A 24,902-nucleotide genomic window follows, 5' to 3' on the forward strand; every position below is an offset into this window, starting at 1 on the left:
TAAAATAAAGTGCAACCAACATTTTGATTATTGTATGGATCACCCCAACTTTGGGGTTGGCTTAACCCATGGTTGGGAAAATATTGGACAAAACCAACTGCTTGGTTATAAATAAACTTATACTGGGTTGTTTCAACCCAAATGCGGGGCTTTTTAAACCCATGGTTGGGTAACAACCCAGTATAGGTTCATTTATAGGTTCACCCAACAGTTGATTCTGTCCAATTTACTCAAATCATCCAAAATTTTTAAGAGTGTAAGATTAAACTTTTCTTGAGATTAAACCTACTAAACTATGTTTATTTTGCAAAGGTTACCCACCAGAATTTATATACTATATTTTAAAGATATAAATAGAGATTCTCTGAAATCAAGCCAGACAACTTATGACACAAACTTAGTAGCCTTGATGTAAATATTTTTAAAGTGTAGGAATGTAAAGCTCCCGTTCTTTCTGTTTTTGAAGCTTTGATTGTGTTTACAGTGCGCAATATAACATGTGTTTATGTTTCACGTGTAAAAAAAGCGGTATTTTTCACACAATTTACTTATCTGTATAGCGCTGTTTTCACTGTCCTCAAAACGGGCTGATGTCTTCCTTGTTCTATCAACATCTCACGAATTTCCATGGGATTGTCACAGATTTTTTTGCTCATTTTCCGTGGCATTCTCACGGATCTCCGCATTTTTCCATGGACCTGCCATGGACTGTCTTTTTGGTAACTCAACAGTTTTGTCCTATTTTCTTACAATTGTCGCTTCGGTTTAGGGTTAGATTTACATAATGACATCCCTACCCAAACCCAATTCTAACCCCAAGACAGTCGACAATTGTTTAAAGTTTAGAAAATATAAAAGAATAAAGCAGAAAAAAATTGTATAAACCAATACTTAAAGTGATATACTAAGGCAAACACCAAATTTAACCCATCTGTGAGAATGCCACGGAAAAATTCAGTGACTATTTTACGGAACTTTGTGAGGAAGTCCCTCCTTCAGAAATACGTAACAAGTTCTGATTGTGTAATTTGTTTATGGTGTTGTAATTCGATAGCAGCTTCGCTTACCGTTAGCTTAGCTGGCGACTGACGTATTCCTGTTTTGTCAAAAAACTGTTCTAGTTACGTCATTAAAGCAGGGAATAGAGGACTGTAGGGAACTGGCCGTTTGCTGTAGGCTTTGAAAGGCAAATTCAGTTAAAGAAAATAATTCGCCTGGAAGTGAACTTTGAGCTTTATCATTTTACAAGTATTATTTGTCCTATTATAGCAACATTACATACTAACTAGGGTTTAAACAATGGGATCAGAATGAATGTGACCTTTAAATTAAAAGTTGAATTATGTAAAAGAAAGAAAAATACTGGTTATGATTTTCCTTTTCATCAAGACAAAATACACTTTTTTTAATAACATCAAAGTCACTGATGTGACACAAGAACAATATGGTTTAGAAGTTTGTAAAAGCATTGTGAGCGACCTTAGATGATAAATACAAAATTGCATGCAAATCAATGGTTTTGGTGGAGTTAAATAAAATCTTAACTTGAATCTAGATGTAAAACTGCTTCTTGTAACACTATTTAGTGTTAGTATAAGTGTCTTTGGGAAGGAGAATTTGGGAGAAATTGTCAAAATTTGTTGTTGTGATGATGTATGGTCTCTTATCTCTGTTCACTTCAAGGCAGAAATATATTAACATCAGTACAAGTGGGTTTAGGACATTTGTGCTCCTAAATACAAACAAAAAGGAATATTCCTTCTACTTTCCTTGGATCACTTTTGGTATATATTTCAAAGAAACACATCTTTTTCTTATTTATTATTGTTTAAATACTGAAAATGACTGCTAATATCAACAATTATGTTAAGTGTGGATTAATCCCTCCCATCATCATTGTAGTTGTGTTCTTTCACTTTTTATTTTTCTTAGGGTTTGACACAGGGTCTTTGAGTGAGAGGGTGGAGTGTTTTGAACCTGGAAAGTACACAGTAGTTTAACTGTTCCCATTTTGGTTTCATTTATTTTGGACTTTGGTGAAACCCTGGTCTCCTAAAGCAAAAAATAGTAGTACTTGGACACCTTGAATTTTGTAGTAACAGCTCATTGAATTATTAAACAGGGACCACATTATGCGTGCATGTATATGCTTGGCCAAAGTTTAAGATTTTATACTTTGTAAGGTTATTAGACTGTCAAAAAAAAGGTATAAAGCTGTCACTGGGACAGTACCCTTTAAAAAGCATTTAGGTACAAATATGTACCTTTGAAGTACTAATATGCACTTTTTGGGTACGAAAGGGTACTGTCCCAGTGACAACTTTTGTACCTTTATTTCTAAGAGTGTAAAATGACATTTTTATTTTGAGCAGCAACAGTGTCGGCCTTGGATTTTGATTTACAGCAGGTCTGTACTGTAGCTACACAATCTTATCTAATGTTCATATTGCCTATAAATGACAGGAACACTGTTCTCTGTCACAGCTTCATCAAAGTTATTTGAAATGCTCCATGTCCAATATCAGAAATGACTTAAGAGTGAAGTAAACACAAAGGAATTCTTATCCCAGCTGCTCCAGTTTATAAACTTGGCTATCTACTAAAGAAAAACTGTAGGCCACTTGTCCTGATGAAACTCTTTCACATACCAAACATTTTCACAATTGCTTCACAGATGTAAGACACTTTCCTTATAGCTGGCAGGAATTTAATGCATTGCATTGCCTAAATCACTCATCTTCTCTGTCCGGACAAGGATTTCCTACCAGTTTGCAGGAAATGTGAAAAAACTCTATTTATGTTGTATCTCTGGGACACAAAATGTGTCAATTGTAAGTCATGACAATGTGGGGTGAACACATTTTTTCCTTTGCAAATAAAAATCCCACTAAAATGAACTGAACTGAACAGCTTCAAGTACATCTTTCTTATAATATTTAAATAACATAGATGAAAGTTTGATGAATATGGAGATTTATTTTAAGAAGGTTCACTTACTGCATGACATGATTAAGTGAATGTTACCATACAAAATTTCTGAATATAGAATTCAGAATACAGAGACATCATTAGGAAACAAACGAAAACAAGAATAAATTTGAAAATGATCGCATTTCCTTAAATGATGATCAAATGCATTGCGTTTTCAACCTAGTATGAACCAATGGCCCATGAGTTGTCATGCACAGCTGTCTTTTTTGGATGGCTGTGAACTTTCACAACAGAATGAATAACGTTGGACCATTGGGTGCCTGTAACAAAACTTTGAGAGGTTTTACAGGTTGTTTTTCTGGTAAAACAAATTTCATAAAAACCATAAAACTTTTGACAGTGTTAGTATTTACTGTTGTATGACAATTTTTATACCGATAGGTATAATAAAAAAAGTGTCTCGGCAAAAAGTCCCTTATTGATCCCTCTCTAAATGTCCATCTCATTATAGTGGGGAGATCATTCATTATACATAATACTATTTAAACATGAGTCAAAAATGTTATTGTTGAAAGGATCAATCAAAAGAATTCAAAATTCTATAGTATAATTTTGCTACAATGTTTCCACTCTTTGAAACAACATTATGCATTATGAATATTGGACTTTTCTACAGTTTACCAAAACATATCTGCATAAGTCACATTGGAAAACATGTACTGTAAATGTTATTGTTTTAGATGACAAAATACTAAAGCAAGTGGCAAACAAATGATACTAGAGTTTTTATCAAACTCAAGCTACATGTATTACAGTGAACAGACATTTTTGTGTCATGTTCTGCTTAAAAACTGTGCTTTTGCGATTTGTCTTTCTGTAAAATAAATGCCACTTGGTTTGATATTTTGTTATCTAGTGGAAAGACAATACAGATATTTTTAAGAGAGGTGTCCAAATCCTTTTGGTATATAGAGCACTGACACATAGCAATGTTTGCACCAATTAGTTTCAATAAGATTTAGAAGAAAAGGTCCTTACCTATACATTGGGTCAGATGTTTTAGCTTTAAACAATAAACATTCCCTTTTTGTCTAACATATATGAATATATACACATATTATATACATACATACATACACTGGTATATAAAGTACAGATACTCTTCGATAATTTAATTTCTGCCATGTTTAACCATTCAAATTTTAAATTCTTTCAGCATGATTATACGTTTTCTGACTTAAAGGCGGAGTGCACAATGTTTGAAAAACGCTTTGGAAAAGGAGATGGGCCGACTACCAAAACACACTTATAGCCAATCAGCAGTAAGGAGCGTGTCTACTAACAAACATCCTTGCCGGGTTGCGTATGTGTGGGGCGGGTCTTTTAAAAGAAGGTCCAGATTCTATTGGGGTAGGGGCGTGTTTGTTTAGGTGATTTCAAATATCAGCATTGGCTTTCAAACATTGTGCACTCCGCCTTTAAGGTCATGACACATAGTTTGTTATGTCATTACAATGAAGACCACGAATTGGATGTCCTTAAAAATAGTCTGTTGTTCGTTATCTTAGTTTGTACTATTATATTTATTTATTGTGTTTTAGCACAGTGGCATCAAATGCAACCCGATCGACCTTTAAATAAAAAAGGTGTTAAGGATTGATTCTAAATCCCTGAAAACACATTACAAAAACATTAAATAGCCTCACACGTGAGGCTTGTGTTGACACAGGGACCAAACCTGTCTTTAAGGCACAATGTTGCTCCCCGTTTCAAACTATTGTAAATTACATAACCAATTAAACAATGACATGTGTTTGTGTATGGAACATCATGTTGAGTAAATTCATATATGATGTAATGAGTTACTGGGCTATAGGTCTATCCAGCTTTACACAAATATTTAAAGAAATAGTTCACCCATAAAATGAAAATTAGTCCAGCTCTTTTCAGCTTTATAATGGCATTAGATGGTGCCCCATTTTAAATCTTCCACAAACTGCATCGATCAAAAACTAATCCATATTTAAAGTTCTTAAAAGTCTTCAGAGGAGAAGCAATGTTTTTTTTGTGAGGAAACAATTCTATTTCAAATTTTATAAACTACATCCGTAATTGCATTTATGAGAAAGTTGAGGTCAGGTGGAAGGTTGGCGGAGGGATGCACTTTTTTGGAGTTTTAATAAGAGGGCACTATCCAATTCGATTACAAAGCTGAAAAGAGAGGATATTATAGCTCTGCCTGTGTTTAACCGAAAGAAGAAACTCATATACACCGAGGATGGCTTCAGTTTCAAGAATGTTTTTTTTTTATCTTAAACTATTGCTTCTATGTAGTCTTACACATTACTCACAAAAAGTTAGGGATATTCAACTTTCGGGTGAAATTTCGCAATGCACCTAAAATGCACTATAACCTTTACATGTAAACTAATTTGACATTTCTATTCAAATGCCCTTCTTTCATGATATATCATCACTGTAGCATGAACTTCTTGCATTTTTTATAATTTTTTTCCTGAAAGTCGAATATCCCTAACTTTTTGTGAGTAAGTATATTTAAAAATAAATGTCCTTTTCATTATTTTCTTATTTTATGATTTTACTAAAGGTAGGAATGGTCAAACTTTAGCACAAATTTTAGAATTTTGCACATTTTGTTATCTTGAAGCTGCAATCTGTAACTTTTTTGTTTAAAAATATTTACATGGTTACAAAAATCCATTATTGAACAAGTACAACATATCAGTATTGAAGACTGTCTCCTTACCTTATTCCGATGTTAAGCTTATAATAATGAGTGCGTTTACATGCACAGAATAAGTGGATAACTATCAAAAATCTGCTTATTATAAAAACTTTTTCATGCGTTTATGTGCAAATCAATAAACCAGCTATGCAGACAACTGCGTCTACATGGGAGATTTGTCAGGTTTCTCGCAGGTAGTGACGTCATCGCCTATAGTACATAATAGCCGATCGAAAACCCGACGGCATATCTGTCTTAAGCTATATTGTTTTATCTCTTTTCGTGTCTCCAGAACCTGTAAATATAACATTATTTTTTATTTTCGCAGTTTCTCTGCCAACTGCTTTAGTCGAGCGGTGACTTTTAATGTGTTACTTTGCGCTTACTTCCGTGTCTGACGTTTATCTTTAACACGCGGAGACATGCGCACATGGACAAAACCGTGAGAAAGCCAGTTAACGTGTTTACATGCCACACGAAATCGGTGTAATGAGCAAAAAAACTACCTGTGCCGATTGGTTTTTGTTTACGCCGTTTATGGGCTTTCCCCGATAAAAAAAAACCTTTTACGAGTTTACATGACCCCACATGTTATCAGTTTATTAAACATAATTGGCATAAAACTGTGCATGTAAACGCACTCATTGATTTATAAGTTTAGCTGTCGGGTCAGATTTTGCATAAAATAGTCAGTAATTTCTCAACAAACGTAAAGGTAAGCGTGTAAAGTAACCTGCAATGTTATGTTTCAAACAGAGATGGCGATAGAGAGGCAAAAGTTACGGATTGCAGCTTTAATTCTATTACGATTAGCAAGTTTACAATTGGCCTGCTAAGCAATTATAAAGTAGACAGTTACATATAAATATAGTACATGTTGTGTTGAATCTCATAATACCCAATTTGTTAATACAATTTGCCATCCAGTTTGACTGATAATTATGTTCAATCGTGATATGTGTACAAACTACGTCTATATGTTCAATATTATGGTTAGATTCTCCACACTGAAGTACTGTTTGTAGGTGATCATAATGTGAAAGACGGGTTTTTGATTGGGGCCTGAATTTTGCACCTTGCTATATTTTAACACGACTTTATTCTTCAGTATTTCATATGGTCAATTAGAGCTACCAAGGCTTGGATGCACAGACTGTTGGCTTTATTGGTGAACATGGCATTATAGGATGAACCTGCAGTGCAAAATAAACTATGCAACAACAAAAGAAATCAAGCCAACATTCAGTACTTTGCATAGTTCACCTCATATTATTTCCCAGTGGTCCCTCAAGTGCACTATTTCTTATTACTTAACAAAGCAGATTCACTGGGCACCACATCCTTCACTTTAACAACTGCTGTACAAGACAAGACAATTCATGTAACACCTTGATTTACAACAGTTTCATTAACAATTACAACTAGCCTAAATACTCATCTAACCGTTTCATCCTTAAGGCATTACAGAAACAAATACAATTTGTGTTAAATCCCTTCTGGATTAGCCTTTAAATAGTTCAATATAGTGTCAAACATCATTGTATAGCCAGAAAAAACAACAACTTCATAAGCACAAACAAGTCTTTTGCTGATGAAAATACCTTCACAGTCACTTTCTTGCTTAAACTAAGAGGATCCTTGCCCCCGTTGAACCTCAGACCACTGAATGGTCATTATGGTGAGCTCCGCTAAGGACCGTATGGTTGATGGAGGACGCAGATCGGTCTGAACCCTCCGCCGTACCGTTCACGTTCTCCTGCCGTTGACAGCACAGGATCTGTTTGAATGTGACGCTCATCTCCTTGTCCCGGTAGGAATATATGATAGGGTTCATGGCAGAGTTGAATTCTGCTAAAAGCAGGAAGAATTTCTCGTAGGTCAGGACATTGCATTTAGCGCACACCACATCTAACAAGAGGAGCACCAAACCAGGCGTCCAGCACACAATGAAGGCACCTAAAGAATGGGAGAAAATACAGAGAACGTGTGAGTATTTAAAATTTTAAATAGTTGAGTCATTACATTGTATTATGTTATGAGTACAATCAACTTTATTATTAAGAGTTTAATATGATGAATTCCTCACACCATCTAACCATTGTTCTTTGTCCTACAAAAAACCCCATTTTAAGGCGTTACAGGTGACACAAATGCTGTGTCGAAATGGTAGGCAGCATAATTAGATCATAAAAAAATCAATCACTGATTGCATTGAGACAGTCTTGAGCCCTTTACGGAAAATGCATCTGAGATTTGTCCGGGATCATTTTGATTTTTGGTTCATTTACACTGCCAATGATTTTTCGGAATGCTATGTGAATGAGGTTTTGGTTAAATAATTAATCCAAGAAATATTGTTTTTTAATGTAAGTATCAGTAATAATCCACATAGTTGAAATACATTTTATTTTCACAATATCTATAATATATGAAGAGTTTGGTTCCAAAACGCAATAAATCCATTTTGACTAATTTCGGTAAAAACGTGTTTTCTATACCAAGAAAGTGGCAAAATGAAAACCACTATTTTCTGTTACAAACTTTCACATAGCATGTTTAGGTTATAAAAACATAAAAAAATTTAATCCATGACTTGATTTTCAAAGATTTATTATAAAAACGAATTATTTTTTCCACAAAATGCAATGAATCCATTATTTTTTTTTTCAAAATGCTCAAAATGCTTTTTTTTTCAAAATAAATCTATTAAATCAATATATAAATGTGCATTCATCTTTGCCATTTTATATTCATTTAGTTAGAACAGTGGTATACACTGACTAAAAAAATAAACATTAATGGCATTAATCAAAACACTTACTATGTCATATTAAGAACACTGTCATTGCTGCGGTTATAGCGATCAACTGTAAAATGTTTTGGTCCTGCTCGATTTTCGTTGACTTTGAGTATAAAAATGGAAAGTTTTCATAAGATCCCCTGGGGTCAATGTGTTAGCATGAGAGCAACTTGATACTGTTGGGAGAACAAGCACCCGTCTCCCGAGTGCCTCTCGCGTAAATTATTCGATTTTGATTGCTTACGTTTCTTTCCCATCACAGAAAATCACCACAGGTTTATCAATCCCATTAAAGTATTATTTTGTTTTTGTTTGTTTGGTGATTACGAAGTACAAAGTAGATGAGGAAAACTAGGACTTTGTGTACTCCACGCGTCGCCATTGTTTGTTTTCAATGCGTGGAATGTTGCGCTGTAATTTGTGGAGCGGATTTATTGCATTCTGTAGAAAAAAAGAAGTGGCGTTTATCGCGTTTTGGGATAAAGGGAGAAAAGATGACAGAATAACACGGCAGATATTGTATTTTGCGTAAAATTAAGAATTTTCTTTTAACTCTTTCCCCGCCATTGACGAGTTATCTCGTCAATCTGCAATAGCGCTCTAACCACCAGGTGGTGCTCTTTTCCGCAACTTATTAAAACGGAAGTATTGCCTTGGGGCAAACAGCTGTATGTCCGTGTATGTTTTAAAGATCGCGCTGCATCTGATCTCAATCAAAAGTCCTTCACAAAAATGGAATTATCTCAAATTATATCAAAATTTGGTGTTTTTGATGAAACCTACACATATTTGAGAGGTGATAAAAACAGAACACATGAATGTAGGATGAAACTGATTTTTTGTTTGAAAGCAGAGGGTCTGTTCTTTTATTTAATATATTGTATGTTTATATATTTAAAAAGGAGCATTTTCTGGAAGGCATTAAACTTTTGTGAAAATCATGAAAAATGCTGGCAGTGAAAGAGTTAAATACTGACCTGATATAATACTGATTTTGGCAGTAACTCATTTTTTTAAAATGGCGTTTATCGAGTTTTTGAACCAAACTCTTCATATATTTTTTTTTAAATAATACTGTTTATTACTTTAATAAGTAAAACATAAAAATACAATTAACAAAAAATCGCTGTCTAAAAGTGATATTTTACAAGGCAGGAATACATTTGTAAAAGTCCCGCTCTTTTAGTCAAACACAGCTGCTCATGACTAGTTTACATCACTAGAAAGTTATGCAGAAACTCTCAGGAGTTAGATAAACTGTTTCCAGCACAGCTTTGCCACATGTCTTGCTCTCGCTGAACAAGCTCACCAGAGACGTTCACCCGGGACTCGACCTTTTGTTTTCGAAATGAGAGATTTTGTACGTCAAAGATTTCATTTCCTTCATAAAGGTCTCTGTACTTAAAAGCCCCCTATATTTTATTCAAAAACCTGATGGCACCCATTCCCATATCCTAGTATTTTTGAGGAACCAAATACAGTAGTAATATCCTGGAACAGTGCAGAGGACTTTGAAAATTCTAATAAGAATTTACACATAACAATTACAATTTAACAATAGTTACATTTGTATAATTTCAAAACTACTCAGAACTGGTAGACATAAGTAATCAATCATCTGCCATGTGCAATACAGCTATTAAAGGGATAGTTCACCCAAAAATGTCAATTCTGTCATCATTTGCTCACTCTCATGTTGTTACAAACCCGCATACATTTCTTTGTTCTGATGAACACAAAGGAAGATATTTTGAGAAGTGTTTGTAACCAAACCGATCGTGTACCCCATTCACTTCCATAGTAGGAAAAAAGAATACTATGGAAGTAAATGGGGTCCACAAACGGTTTCATTACACTTCTCAAAATAAATGTATAAAGGTTTTAAACAACATGAGGGCGAGTAAATGATGACAGATTTTTTTCATTTTTGGGTGACTATCCATTTAAATATATGGAGAACTTAGGATCACAGTAAAAACGTGTTATAATGACCATTTTGGTAATGTAAATCCAGCTCTTCATACAACTATCTACAAATAAATGTGTGACATGCTGAGGTAGAATTTTATTAGAATTTAGGCTACTGTGTTACAAAATGTTTTATTGGAAATTTTTTTTTTTTAATTATTCAACTATATTCAGTCAATCCTCCATTTTGTGTGAGACCAAACATCTTAAAATATAGCATTAAAAAGTTGCACTTTGATTTAGTTTCAGAATAAGTTGTGAGAATGGATTCATCATCATAAAGCTATTTCATATAAACAGCTCAGAAAGCTAATTTAAAACAGAGATTACTAAGAATCTAGTTGTGTTGGAAAGGGAAAACCTGAGAAACATGACTAGATGCAAAAAAAACCTTCTTAACGGAATAAGATAAGATCACAAATCTAGAAAATGCTTTATATAGATAAGCATGACATGTAACCAAGTTATTAATATTATCAGAAATGTTACTGTTACTGTAAAAATGTACATCAGTTTTTTATTTGACACTATTTTGCATCAGCTTTTACAGGTAAAGTTAAGCATATAAGTCAAATCTAGTTAGGCTATATGGCATACAGTGACTGAATGGTTTACTTATGAAAGTGACTGACTGTATAAGAAAAGCCTTACATTGTATATGTTGAAAATACCAAAGAGGGCAGCTAAGAAAAACAGTTGAATGCTGTATAATAATACGGTTAAACCTCAAGTGTCAAGATTAAGAGAGACCAAATTTACACAATATTCAAACCTAGAGTTGATAGCATTACAATAAATCAACAAAACTAAAAATAGGCTGAAACTAACTAATTAAACTGTACATAAAGCTTTTGTAAGCCTCACTCCAAAAAATGCTCAGTCCACACTCCAAAAAACGTCCATTTAGCCATAGATTAAAACAAACCAGCATTTTTAAAGTGTACATCTTTTGTAACTTTATGAAAGAAAAAACATCAATCAGCGCAACATTACTTTGTATTTTTTATGTGCGAAATAAAGTAAAACAAACAAGTAAGTTTAAGGGGAGTATACAATGACAGTGTCATAAGTCGTTGGTGAATTGTGATATCACATCTAATGTCTTGCTTTCCATGTAGCATGCTAATATCAGGTTCGGAAACGGATACATTTACTGCAATTTGTTAACTAATATTTATATAATCAAATTTGTTTGATTTATAATAGAATTTGAAGCTAGTTATACAAGGATTGAACGCAATACAACAGAAATGTGATTTAATCAAAGGTCTTTTGGGGGAAACTGCAACTGGCATTATCCCGACATGATACCTCCTCACACATATCAGCTAACAGCTGGATCAAATAATTCCTGAATTTGTGTATTATGTAATGGCAATTACTTGGATGGATAACTCTATGTACACTCTGTGTGTTTGATGTGAGAATTCATCCCATATTTTTCAGACATGCAAGTACCCAAATGTTTTGAGACCTTGAAATAATCCGAGCAATATGAAATCTGAATCACTGTAGCTGTGACTTCATAAAAATACACTCCGGATTGACAGTAGAGTTTTAAATGCACATTAACATTCACGATTCGAAAATGTAACTTTTGGTGCCAGTTGTAGTGCACCAATGATACACTTCATCTAAAAAATGGCACAGTTTTATTTTGGTTTGAAATGAATCAGCAATAGTGATATTGCATGATGTGATATAAAGGCATACAAGACACGTCATCCACATTAAGAAATTGGCTAAGTCTATTAAAAGCCCCCATCCGCTATTAAAGTTCAGCTCTGTTGCTGTGTAAGCACTTAAATTGGCAGCTGCTCAAAGCTTTGCTTCATCTTTCAATTTATTACTTCCGGAAAAAGGCCCATTAACACCATTGGGCACAATGACTAGGGTGTTTAGTAGTTGCAATAGTTACAGGGTGAAAAACGTAGTATGTTGTATTTATGTTGTACTCGTCTTTTCGTTGGTCCAAAAGCATTGGTTCGTGAAGACTACACACAGTTATTCTTGGATGGCTTTCCCAATACATACACGTTTGTTTCATCGACTAGTTTTAAAACTAATATTACTCGGTTGACTACAGAACCACTGAAATAAATGCCTTGTGCTGTCACATGATCAACCTTGACTCATGTGAGATAAGCTCTTTCAACAAACATCCTCCTTAACATTCAGTTCCAGAAATCCTACGCACCCACAAGCACAATGCCTGCAAAACACACGCTGACTTTCTGGCTAAACTGACAACAGACGTGGCCAAATGTTTGTGGTCAAAAATATGCAAGGGGGAGATGGGAACTCAGCAAGCTGGTCACACCTGTGGAAGTGCTTAGTGCATACTTTGCATAGTTAACTGCAGATTCGGGAGTGAAGGATTTGGCAGACGAGTGGTCATTTGTTCTACCCTCCCTGTTCAGACAGCGCTTCCTGTGGACTTTCTCTAAATTTCGGCACATTCGGTCCGGACCAGATATCGCTCCGAATATTTACAGTGAGAAGTATGCTGATGAGAATTTATTCTTTGTGGTCACATTAAAGCACTTTTTCATATCTGAAACTGTCAAAAGTCATGTGACAATCAGTTTGTTTAACACGCTAATTCATGCTTGGTCTCTATTTATTTAGGTACAAAAAAAATATTATTTAAAAAACTGAACAGTCGGAGCTGATGGTTTGCTGGACGGTGCTCCGACGTGTGGTGCGGGCGCGCTTCTGCTTGCCCGGCTTCGAGTCCCGGCTCGGGGTCCTTTGCCGATCCTGTGCCCCCCTCTCCACCCTGTACTTTCCTTTACTCTATCAATAAAGGCAAAAATGGCCCAAAAAATATATTAAATAAAAACTGAACCCCGATTAAATGTGCTGTACATATACAATTCAAGATAAAGCTAGTAATGCTGATAATGCAAACAACATTCAGAGAAATAAAAGTCAAGATTAGCAAAAATGCAGAATGCAACACCCTGTTATTTAATACCACATGGATGTCTTTTCTTGATGGGAGAAATAGAAAGTCATTCAATGATTTCATCGCCCCTTCACTGTTATTCAAATCTACTTCATACGCCCTTGAATAACTTTCAACAATACATGAGTCATGCCTCTGACGAGCAACAAAAATGATATCATTTTGGGTTGTGGAAGTTATTTGTAACACAGTGTGTCAATGGTTCCTAAAGTGCTCTTTTGATGGGTACAGTATGAAAACTAAACTGTACTGCTACTAAGATTTTACACAACAAATCTTATAAAACTTCCTACATCACTAAACTAACTTGAGGTCATAATACACGCAACAACAGCAAGTTGGGAAGTTGGACACAAGCACACAGGGATAAGAAATGGTTGTTTTATATTAAAGGGGTAATAATTTGTAGTTTGTAGAGGTTGCTAGTCCGAGGTTTCTGGCATCACACATTTTAATTAGTTTACCTTTTCATTTTCCACACGTGACCCATTATGATTGGCCAACCTAAATCTTTTTTATGAATCTATTCATTTTGTAAGAGATATTATCAAAACCAACCTGAGCTTTAAAATTTCAACAAAAGTTTAATTTGTTTTCTGCTTGTATTTGATTCTCACAAGCCTTTAACTCTAGATATTAAACATAAAACCTAAAAGATTAATAAATCTGAAATCTTGTGGCTTCTTGAAAGGAGTTGTTACATTTCTTACACTCATAAAACAACATATGCTGTATCTAGTTAATCAGACACATTTCTGTGTTATTTTTAAAACAACATACGTTATGTTGTTTTAACACATCTTGTGCTGTCCCTTCCTGTGGCTTCTTGAAAGGAGTTGTTACATTTCTTACACGCTTAAAATGAATGTGTTAAAACAACACATGTTGAGTCTAGTTAAAGACAACATATTTAATGTGTTGTCCTTAACTAGACACATCTCTGTGTTATTTTTAAAACAACATGCGTTGTGTGGTTTTAACACATCTTGTGTTGTCCCTTCTATTTATCTGAACATAAAATCAACATGAAATGACACATAATGTGATAAATGGGACAACACAAAACAATGTGTAAAAAATTAACACATCCTTTCTAAAGTGTAGTGATACAGTTTTATCTGGTGGATCCAATGCTATATCTCATGGCAATTTGTAAGTAATTTATAATGTGGCTAATTCATATTAATTTGTACAACCACATTCGCACATTTTGTAAACGTTAGGATTTCGATATTGTTTTGTATAATAATCATATGTCTTTGTATGAGCCAACTTGTAAAATGCATACGAATTCTCGTGAGATCAGGCTGGGTGGATCATAAACCTGCTGAAAGCATCCCATGAATTTGCGTTGACCATACCATATAATCTATTATTTTATATTGTATAGACGGTTTCAGCGGTAACAACATAAACACGCGGCTTTCGTGGTCATCACGTAACTCCCGGTAAACTCTGCAAAGAATAAATAACAACAAAGTCCTTTTAAAGTAGTTTATTTATATAACAAGCTAATTAAACAACACGTAGATTACATAGGAACCCAAAACATTTGTTATTTTCGACGAGGTATTTGTTGAAGAGTTCAGTGTCAGCAACTAGTCAGACCATTAAACAAACAGAAACCGGAAGTAAAGTTCGGATCAGATGCTTATCGCGTCATCGCACGTGCGCCTGATGAAACGGTCTATATACTACAGTATAATATTTACAATTCTCCCATTTTCTGTGTTTTTACAATGCAACATTTAAAAAAGCCCTATATAAATTAAATAAACTGTTGAATGTCTATAGGCACTAGAATATCATAGATTTGTTTTTATTAAGGTCACTCCCCCCACCCAGAACAACCCCTGTTTAGGGGGTCTACATTTTTGATGAAATTAAATTATCTAGTTTAATCTTGTGTAATTCTGTTACTTTAAAAGATGAAGACGAGTACCTCTAAAGGATTGTATTATTTAAAGTGAAGTACACAGTTCAATACCTCTCTTTTCTCCAGTGTGAGGTCACAGCCTACAATCCATGCTTTCATGCAGGCCCCCCGCTCACCATCCACCCCAAAGCTTCAAGCTCTGCCCGAACCGAACAACAACAGTACTGTTTCCGCTGCAGCAGGATTCTGCACAGTGACTGGATCCTTTTTTCCGAGCCAGACTTCAGCGGGCTAGCCAGCGAGGCATGACACTGATGCAGTGCATGGCAAACGCTGGAACTGGACACAACACCACTGTGACGGGCACTCAGCTGAAGACCACTCAACGGCTACATTGTTCATCAACACCAAGTCAGCACAATGGAGTGATGGGTAACACATTGCATTGAGGCATTTTGGTTTTAAAAGTTCATGGTCTGTTGCTGATTCTGAATAACGGATTTTTCCATACGGGAGCGTGTGGGAAGTACGTAATTTCTTTATGTAATCAGGAAAGGATCTCCCTCGACAGGGAAGACGTGGAATCTTGCCAAAACATAATTAGCGATCAGAGAAAATGAATTGATCCCCAGTGCAAGTTTATACATTTCCAGATGACATCATTAAAGGACCCGTTCTCATAGAACATGTGCAATTTGGCTCCATGATGCTAATATCATCTGTCGTATCACAATGCGGACACTAGTTGTACACCAACTACAATGTATTATTGTTTCATGTGGGTTTTTATTTAGAAATTATGTGGTGGACAAGAGAACTGACCTTTACGAGGTTTCCCAGCCTCTTAAGATAAAATTAAATATGAGCTGGATAGTTTATTTGTTAAACAAGTTATTGCGGCTTTGGACCATCTGCTTATCATTGCACTATTGTAATAAAGGACAAGATAGCATCTGTAAATAAAAAGGAACTGCATGAGAATGACTTCACACTGGACACTACGGCTATGTTCGGACAACAGTATGCCATGTAGATACTTCGCAAAGTATGCAATTGTTTGGATGTGTGGAATGCCCAATCTATGATTTGCCACTTAGGAAAGATTTTCCAATCTGAGGAATACCATAACCTACAATCCAATGTGGTCAATAGGTGATGTATCGACTACCAGTTGTACTGGCTCTCCTGATTTTGCCAAGTGGTTGATGTCCTCAAGACAACATTATGTTGACCCTTGGACAACATTTTAACCAGATTTCAGAAGTTTACAGTTTGTTTTAAGTTTAAGATAACAATGAGGATTAGCTGCTTCTAGACCGTTGTTTTTTACTAATCATTTCCCTTTGATTTTAGGATTCAGTTATGGTTAGGGTTGGGGTTGGGGTGAGAAAATTTTGTCCATGGGTCACCAAAATATGTTGTCCTGAGGACATCTCTCACTTGGCAAAATCAGGTCGAGCCAGCAGCACCGCTGAGGCATGCTAACCAGCCAAACCAAACCAGCCTTCTTTAGGACTACTAGGTTTTAATACTGCATTTTTAGTTGTGTAGTTTAATATTTTGCAATAATTTTGCAATAATAGGCCATTGCTGGTCACAAATCAATAACAATAAAGAACCTTAATGAAACTAAAAGCAAAACTTACCCAACACAATTGCGACCGTCTTCAGCAAGCTCATCATAGTGTCCCTGTTGCGCCGTTGACCTGAGCTGTGCCGGGACATCCTCATGGTCCGCTGGCGTACGTACATGAATATGTGAGCGTAAAGAACAACCATCACCACGAACGTGACCAGGTTAAAGATCGCCCAGAAGCCCAGATAGGAGTTGCTGTAGAGAGGTGCCATGTTGGAGCAGGTCTCAATGGCACAGATGCAGTTCCAGCCCACGCTTGGAATGGCTCCCATGACAATGGACATGGTCCAGATGATTACGATAACTACGACTACTCGCCGATTACTCATGCGGGTGTGGAGCTGCATGCGGAACACGGTGATGTGGCGCTCGATGGCTATAGCCAGCAAGTTCGCGACCGAGGCCGTTAGGCTCGTATCGATGAGGCCCTGCCGCAGTAACCATGTGCTGACCGTCAACCTTCTTGTATTGGGTCCCGTGTTGAACATCAAGTAGAAATAGGCGAGTCCCGCAAAAAAGTCAGCAGCTGCTAAATTAGCCATTAGGTAGTAGATTGGAAAATGAAATCGGCGGTTGATATAGATGGCCACCATCACAAGCAAGTTAGCGAGCATGATAAAAATGCATACGGTAATCCCGAGTCCCATGACCAGCTTGCTTACTGCATTCCATTCTGTGGCAAGATACTTCTCACTGCGATTATAAAAGAAGGCTATGGTTTCATTGTAGTAGCATTGTCCGTCACCCATCCTGAAAGGTTGTGTTTTTGCAAAAACAAAAAAAGCGTCAGAGAATTTCACTAGGTTCTAAATTATTTATGCAGTGTAATGTCACATTGACAACACACTCAGTATACTTGCTGCTAAGATTTTTTCAGATACACTTGATTCAGAGGCACCAGCGCAGTAATTCATTCATTATTAAAGTGAGAGCATTTGAAATGCATGGAAACAATTCTTCTACCTAAATAAACTACTAATAGGCCCTTCAACAGCTTTTTTACTATGGACAGCAACAAGCGCTACCATTGATACATGCATTTTAACGTTCCATTTCCATATGGTCCTCCTAAATGAGCATCATACCTCATAATATTGAGCAGGAAGGACCAATTAAACAAGCACATGCTAGTGACTTGCATAAACACACAAACACACACAATGGTAGTCTGTAGCACTGGCTTTAAAGTCTCAAAACAAACTATTAAACACATCTGTACAGGACTTCATTTCAATTGGCCAATTCTCCCATCCCAAACACCCAGATCAGGAAATCAGCCTCATCTGTGTATTGCAAGAGTCTGACTGAGTTTTTGCAACCTTATTATGTGCATAAGAGCAACCAGTAAAGTTTTGCTTGTTTTTTTTATTTGTCCGAGGTTTAAACTAGGTTAGGCCGCTGCAATTGCATTTGGTGACACTAGTGGTACAGAAATAACGGTTTACAATCCATGTCCTAAGCAATCGAACAAAAAATTTTAATGTAATATTTCCATTACTAAAACTTTCAAACAGACATTTGTTTTTGGTCTCATGAGACCTGTCGCAAGCTCTGCCTATCTGCAATCTATTGTTTACAGCTGAAATGTCAGGCGAGAGTAAATGACCTTTCCACAGTTATTGTGTACTTCTAAACCTATCGTCGCCGCACATTGGTCCATAGTGCTTGCGATACAAGCGGACAGATCCTGTCATTGTATGTAATTGTGTTTTATCATATAACCTCAGGGCTCTGATCTCACTGAACTTAAGGCAATGAACAAAAGCGGTCTGTGCTCAAATGTCTATGAACTTCCTCTCACTTGATGCATTACTCAAAGCCCCACTTCCAGCAATATCATAGCGGCCATCCTCAATGGATAAAGACAGTGGAAAGGAAATTCCAGTTAGGCCGTGACTGAGTGAGTTTGATAACACTGTGGCTTCACGGTGCTGTATCTCCTGCTAAAACCACAGTGCCTGACTATTACTCAAAGTGCATCTGCCAGTCGGAAGAGACTGCTTTATGTTATTTACAGACGGGAGTGCCGAAAAACATGGAGGAATGTGAAAGTCCCAAAAATGTCAAACTGAGGCAAAACATGTTACATGTTACTACACCATTTTAGTCATCCAAAATGTTGACGTCTTTCTTTGTTCAGTCGAGAAGAAATTATGTTTTTTGAGGAAAACATTCCAAAAATTTTCTCATTTTAATAGACTTTACAGTTTTTTACAGACGCTAGGACACATTTCTCAATACTTAGGTCACTTTTGCTAAACTCTTCAAACAGTTCTCCTAACTAACTTTCAGCTTGGCAAAGCAGTTCATTTCACATTCAAAATGCACTACAACTACCAAAACACTTTTTTCAGGTCTCAAATCAACTCATTCTTCCAGAACACTAGCAAAGGTTGACAGCCACAAACACACTTTGTCACCCACAAAACAATGCCCTAAAAACACTAACAACAAATAGCATTATACAATGTTTTCTTGTGTAAAACAAGGACACATCTCTTTTTATAATTCACTGCAATATATGTTACTGGAATAAATCAAACATGATGCAGAATTCTTCAATATTTTATGTCGTTTAATTAATTTTACTATTTTGCCTTGAGTACTTCCAAAATACCATAATTTGTATACACACCATCCACTGATACAGATAGATACAATAGTAATGCTAATCTACTCGGCTGTGGACATTTCTGGCTGGTCCAATTGTTTTTATAGCATTTAATTTTAAGATTTCAAATATATTTCATTAAAATATTACTGTAGAAATGTAGCAAATTGCTGTCTTATTAAGTTTTGTATTATGTTATTGTTTTGAACATAAGTTTAACAGTTTTGAAAACAGTTGTAACCATGTGCAAATTGGTCTGTACGTACAAAGAGTTTTGGCAGTTGTTGTGTCTGAGTGAGAAAAGATTTCATGAAATTTGAGAGATGTAGTCATTGAATGCATTTTGTGCCAAAGCAATGATAATTGATCCTCAGTTTAGCCCACATAGACTTCTGTTGTGCTCACTGTCTGAAGAGTTTTGCAAAAGTGGCCTAAGTATTGAGAAATGTGTCCTAGTGTCTGTAAAATACTGTAATGGACCCCAACACGTAACAGTTTTAATGCAGTTTAAAATCTAAACGATTGTCATTTTTGACAAGAGAAATAAAAAATATGCACTTTTAAACGACAACTTCTCATATATCTCAGGTCATGTGACGCGCCAGCGCGACCTCATGCAATATGTCATCACGTCAAGAGGTCACTGAAGACGTATGCGAAACTACGCCCCAGTGTTTACAAGTGTGGAGAAAGAGGACCGTCCCGACATTGTTGTATGTGGAATGATACTAATTAATGTCTTTGTGTCAGTTTATTGTCCGCAAATATGCGTTTCATATATGTAACACGTGACCTAATAGCACAATTAATACTACAATGTTTTCCCAATTGACTCTTTTTTGTTTACTCTGAATTTTTTTGCAGACCAAAGCGAAGGCAGTTCTGATTTTATTCATTTCAATATGTTGTGTTCCTGTAGCTAAGCTGGTAAATCATTATGTTAGCAGCTTAAAGATCATGGGTTTCAACTAGGGCTGGACAAAACTGACCAAAATTCATATTTCTTTATTTTCTACAAAGTGGAATAAATGTTCACATGCAAGTCAAAGCCACATGTGGGATGTCACAGTCAACTTAAAACAGCATATAATGAAAATAAAATTCAAAGACAGGGTTTTCCTCCCTGTTTGAAAATATACAGCTGCACAACATTCAAGCTGGTTGAGCTTGTGTCTGACCTCAGTGTATGTTTCTGGCACAGCTTCTGATGCAAAGAAGGAGGGTCATATGAAACCATACTGGTATAGATCCTGATGGTGCTAGTTAAAAATACCAATATATTACCAAAACTCGATATACTGCCCAGCTATAAATTGAACACACTGTAAGGACGCACTCACACTATCTAAACCAAACCACGCTTGGGCAAAAAGACCCCCAAAGCCTGGTTTGTTTGACTAAAGTGATCGTTCAGGGCGAGGTTTGGTTAATCGCACCGTGGCAAGATTGCAGAGGTGGGCTGGCTCAGGCGCAGAAGGAGCAGTGTGATCACTACTCGCGCCAGAGTGCGTTTTAAAAAAGATATGTCAATTGCGCAACCACTCACCTTCACCTGCCTTCGTTAAAACTAGGGCTGCACGACAAATCGCACGCGACTGTCACGCGCATCCCGTCAGCAAAGCCAGTTCATTGATAAGTAATAAATCGGCATCAGCTGCTTTCAGATGGAGCGACATTTACTACACAAAGCCTTAGTTCACTGACAAGAGGGGAAATATCGCATTCATAATCGCAGCCGATTCATCCGCGGTTATGAATGCGATTTCCCCTCCGCCTCTGTGTAAATGCCCAACCCAAATGCCGATCCATCTGAAAGCAGCTGATGGCGACTTATTACTAATCAAGAAACCGATTTTACTAACGAGATGCGCGTGACAATGGCATGCAATTAATCGTGCAGCCCAAGTTAAAACCATATGATTTGCGCAGCAGGGTTACGTTAATGTCTGTGCTGCACACGCGACAGATCAGCTAAGCAATATGAAAGGAATGTGAGAGGGCTGTGTGTCATCGTGCACCAAACGACTCTGATTAAAAAACACAGACTTAACATTACGATGGGTTCCAGTGTTAAGAGAGCATTTTACTTCCTGCTTTGTTCAAAACAACCGTATCCTAATGACGAAAGCGCGCCCGGGATCGGATCTATAAAAGTACAGTGTGAGTGCGTGCTTCTGGGGGCGTATGGAAGAGGGGACAATCGTGCTGGGGCATGGTTTGGTTTGGATAGTGAGAGTGCGCCTTTAGTCTATGTGAATAAAAGTGCCTGCCAAAGACATACATGTAACCACGATGAACCAATACACCCATCAATATAGGTTTCACTTGCATTGGCCTGTTTGTTCAATGATATCGTGGAAGCATATTTAAGCAGCAAACAAGTTTGTTTTAACAAATATTTTTACCCATTCATATTTTTGTTCACGCTAAAATCAATCAGAACAAGACCATAATAATCACTTCCACATGGCATTAAACACAAACAATACACAACAATAGTAATACTACACAGACAAACGTTTCTGGGTTAAAGATTCAGTAATAGCACCATCTTAGATCCATTTCAACATTGGTCCCCTGCCTGTTTAAGAATACAATGAAAGCATTGTTCTGCACCTGTCAAAAAGCAAATGTAACCGGATTGTTACAATGAATATATTGTTCTCATTGGTGTAAGTACTGTGAGGCAATGCTGCCAATGTGTTTCAGCCCATAATGTTGCTAATTTATACTCATAATTAAGAAGACATCTGCAAGCTGTTAACAAGTCATAGAAACTAAGTACAGAAAATCAGGTAATGAAGTAGTGGATATTAATATATGGATAATAAATAAGTTTTCATGTCCATTAAAGACTAATGGCAATTCTACAAAACAAAAGATATGAAACAAATATACTATATAGACTATAACCAAAACGTTTTCCTTGTGTTTTTGGAAGATTTCACGTACAGTACAAGACATATTTACACGGAAAAAACAACAAAAAACCCTGTACAGGTCTGCACTACACGTGTTCTCCACAGAGTAATAATAAATGCAAACAATCAAGACGGCAAAGCATCAAGCAACTTTCTTTAGATGTACAATGGTAAATTTACTACTACAAATTACCCTGGACTATCCTCCTTATTGTTGCCGTAAATGTGGGTGCCGCCCACATCTTTAAGCTTTTTTTTGTGTAAGACTTCCGGTGAGCCACTAAAGCTAATGGTAGTGCGAGTGACAAAACTGGCTAGTTAATATTTATTAATCCAAAAAGACAAGCATAATTGGTGCAGTTGCCCTAATAGCTAAAACAAACAAAGTAAATCTCTACAAAACATTTGTTTTGACCATAACACGCACCAAAGCTGAATATGAATGTGGCGTACCCTATGATCTGTGTCCACCATACGTCATACAAAAGCAAGCATTTATGGGGACAGTGACACTAAATGTAGAAAAATGTGAAAATATAAATAAAACATCTTCAGCACAACTTAATAAACAGTATGCAAATAATGATATAATAATGTAAGCAGCAGTTCAAATTTAGCTGTCAGCATTGAAGTTGCAAAATAATTGAATATATCTTCATTTGCTGTATCAGGTCACTTCTTCATTCATTTCATTCATACTAGGAGGCCCCCTTGCTCTTAACTTCATGCGACACTTCACATACCAATTGACGAGTGGCATCGAGCCACAAGAGCCATTCGAAAGCATAACACGCAGTCTGATTTGTCTGTCAGTTTTGTCAGTCGGTCTGTGCAGCTCTGAATACAGTTGACGAGCCTATCTACATGCGTCTTGATAAATGGATATGGTTAAAAGATATCCATCCAGAGCAGAAAAGACAAAGCGTCACAAAGTTAATGCCGAGTTCAGACTGCACAATTTTAGTCCAGATTTTGATTCGCCAACAGGTTTTGAGAAATCTCCGACAAATCACAGGCAAATCGGTGCTCGTTTAAGTGAGTGACAATCACACAGTATGAACTATCAAAGACAGGATCTGAGAGAATCGCAGCAGGGTCGCCGACACCCGTGAAATATCTGGCATGCTAGATATCTGGACCTTTCTGTTATTCAAAATGCCTGTGTAAAATGTGTTCTTACTGAAAATAACATTGACAATGACCTACAGCCAATGAGAGAGCAACATACAGGGCAGCTGGAAGTTCGGGGAGGAGTCTCCCCAAACATTTTCTCCTTCATAATCTTTTCTTTTTCTTATTTTCAATGCATGTGACACTGCCACACAAGACGCATGTTTTAACCGCTCAATATATATATATTATGGTTTTATGTATATTTGAGTTTTAACTAGGTTTTACATGTAGTCTTAGCCATTTTATTCCATTTTATCTCTTACTTTTAATTTGTGTGTATGTCTTTTATTTTGATATGGTTTACCTGTCATGTGAGTGATCACATGACAGGAACCAGGAAGTAACCGTATAAAAGGAAGTAGCATAGAGCACATGGGGAGCATATGCTAAAGCTAATCCACTGCTGGATTGAGGAGTTTCTTTCATTGTGGACTTACCCTTCCAGACATCTTTTGTGGATTACACTATCATTGGATTGTATATACACTGGAGAACACTTTGCACATTTGGACTTTTAGCACGCTTGAACTTTTAGATTGTTTTAGGTTTGGTTTTCTTGTATTCCTTTCTTTTAACAGTCTTAAGTTTTAATGTGTTGTTTTAAGTTCATTGTGATCTTGTAAATACACTTATTTAATTTCATTATAAATGTTATGTTATATTTGTCTGACCTACACATGCCTCTTTGATGTAATTGTAAGCAGGATGACTGAATGATCAAAATCAATGTCAAACCGGCCAAAACAATCAATTTCAGTTGGGGTTGAATAATTTTGAACACAACTGTAACTCTGGCATTTTTTGGGTTAGAAGCCTAATCTTGGTCTTGTTTTAAACGGTTTTTCACTGAAGTGTCTGGAGGTGAAAATGTTAAACAGATTTTTTTTAATAGCAGTTTAAATGTATGTTTAATAATTAAAAATAATGCAGTATATATTACATTTATAAATGAAAGCATAAAAATGTAAATGTTTCAAAAAATAAATAATGTAAACTTGAAGCCATATGTCTCAAGTAGTGGTGATCCAAATTTCAAGTTAAAATCACAAAAAAATGTGGTTTGTGTGACTCTTTTAGTCGTTTTACCAACAAAGGCCACTAGGTGTCAACGGTTTGCTGCATACTCTTGTCACAATTTATTCAATTACTCTCATTGCATTATTATTACTGGTAAAATGTTTTAAAATATGAAAACTACATTCGTAGAGCTTTCCAACAATATATAGTTTGTCAACGTTTTTGAAGATTTATAATAGGATATAGTTTTATGAA

At 36.1% G+C, this 24,902-nt stretch overlaps 1 protein-coding gene across 1 annotated transcript; it reads right to left on the reverse strand.

Annotated features, from left to right (window-relative positions):
* Window positions 1-2,956: 2,956 nt before the first annotated feature.
* On the reverse strand, window positions 2,957-17,726 carry lpar1 (lysophosphatidic acid receptor 1). Its single transcript, XM_055209324.2, has 2 exons — window positions 16,936-17,726; window positions 2,957-7,633 (listed from the first exon to the last, which is right to left on the reverse strand). The coding sequence occupies exons 1-2, from the start codon at window positions 17,672-17,674 to the stop codon at window positions 7,332-7,334; spliced, it is 1,041 nt and encodes a 346-aa protein (XP_055065299.1). The 5' UTR covers window positions 17,675-17,726; the 3' UTR covers window positions 2,957-7,331.
* Between the last annotated feature and the right edge of the window lie 7,176 nt (window positions 17,727-24,902).

This window comes from Misgurnus anguillicaudatus, chromosome 12 (genome assembly GCF_027580225.2).
Source record: "Misgurnus anguillicaudatus chromosome 12, ASM2758022v2, whole genome shotgun sequence".
NCBI lineage: Eukaryota > Metazoa > Chordata > Actinopteri > Cypriniformes > Cobitidae > Misgurnus > Misgurnus anguillicaudatus.

Coding starts and splice junctions, on each gene's coding strand:
- lpar1 (XM_055209324.2), bottom strand. CDS start 17,674: ATGGGTGACGGACAATGCTACTACAATGAAACCATAGCCTTCTTTTAT. Junction 7,634..16,935: donor GACGGTCGCAATTGTGTTGG/GTAAGTTTTGCT, acceptor CCCATTCTTTAG/GTGCCTTCATTGTGTGCTGG.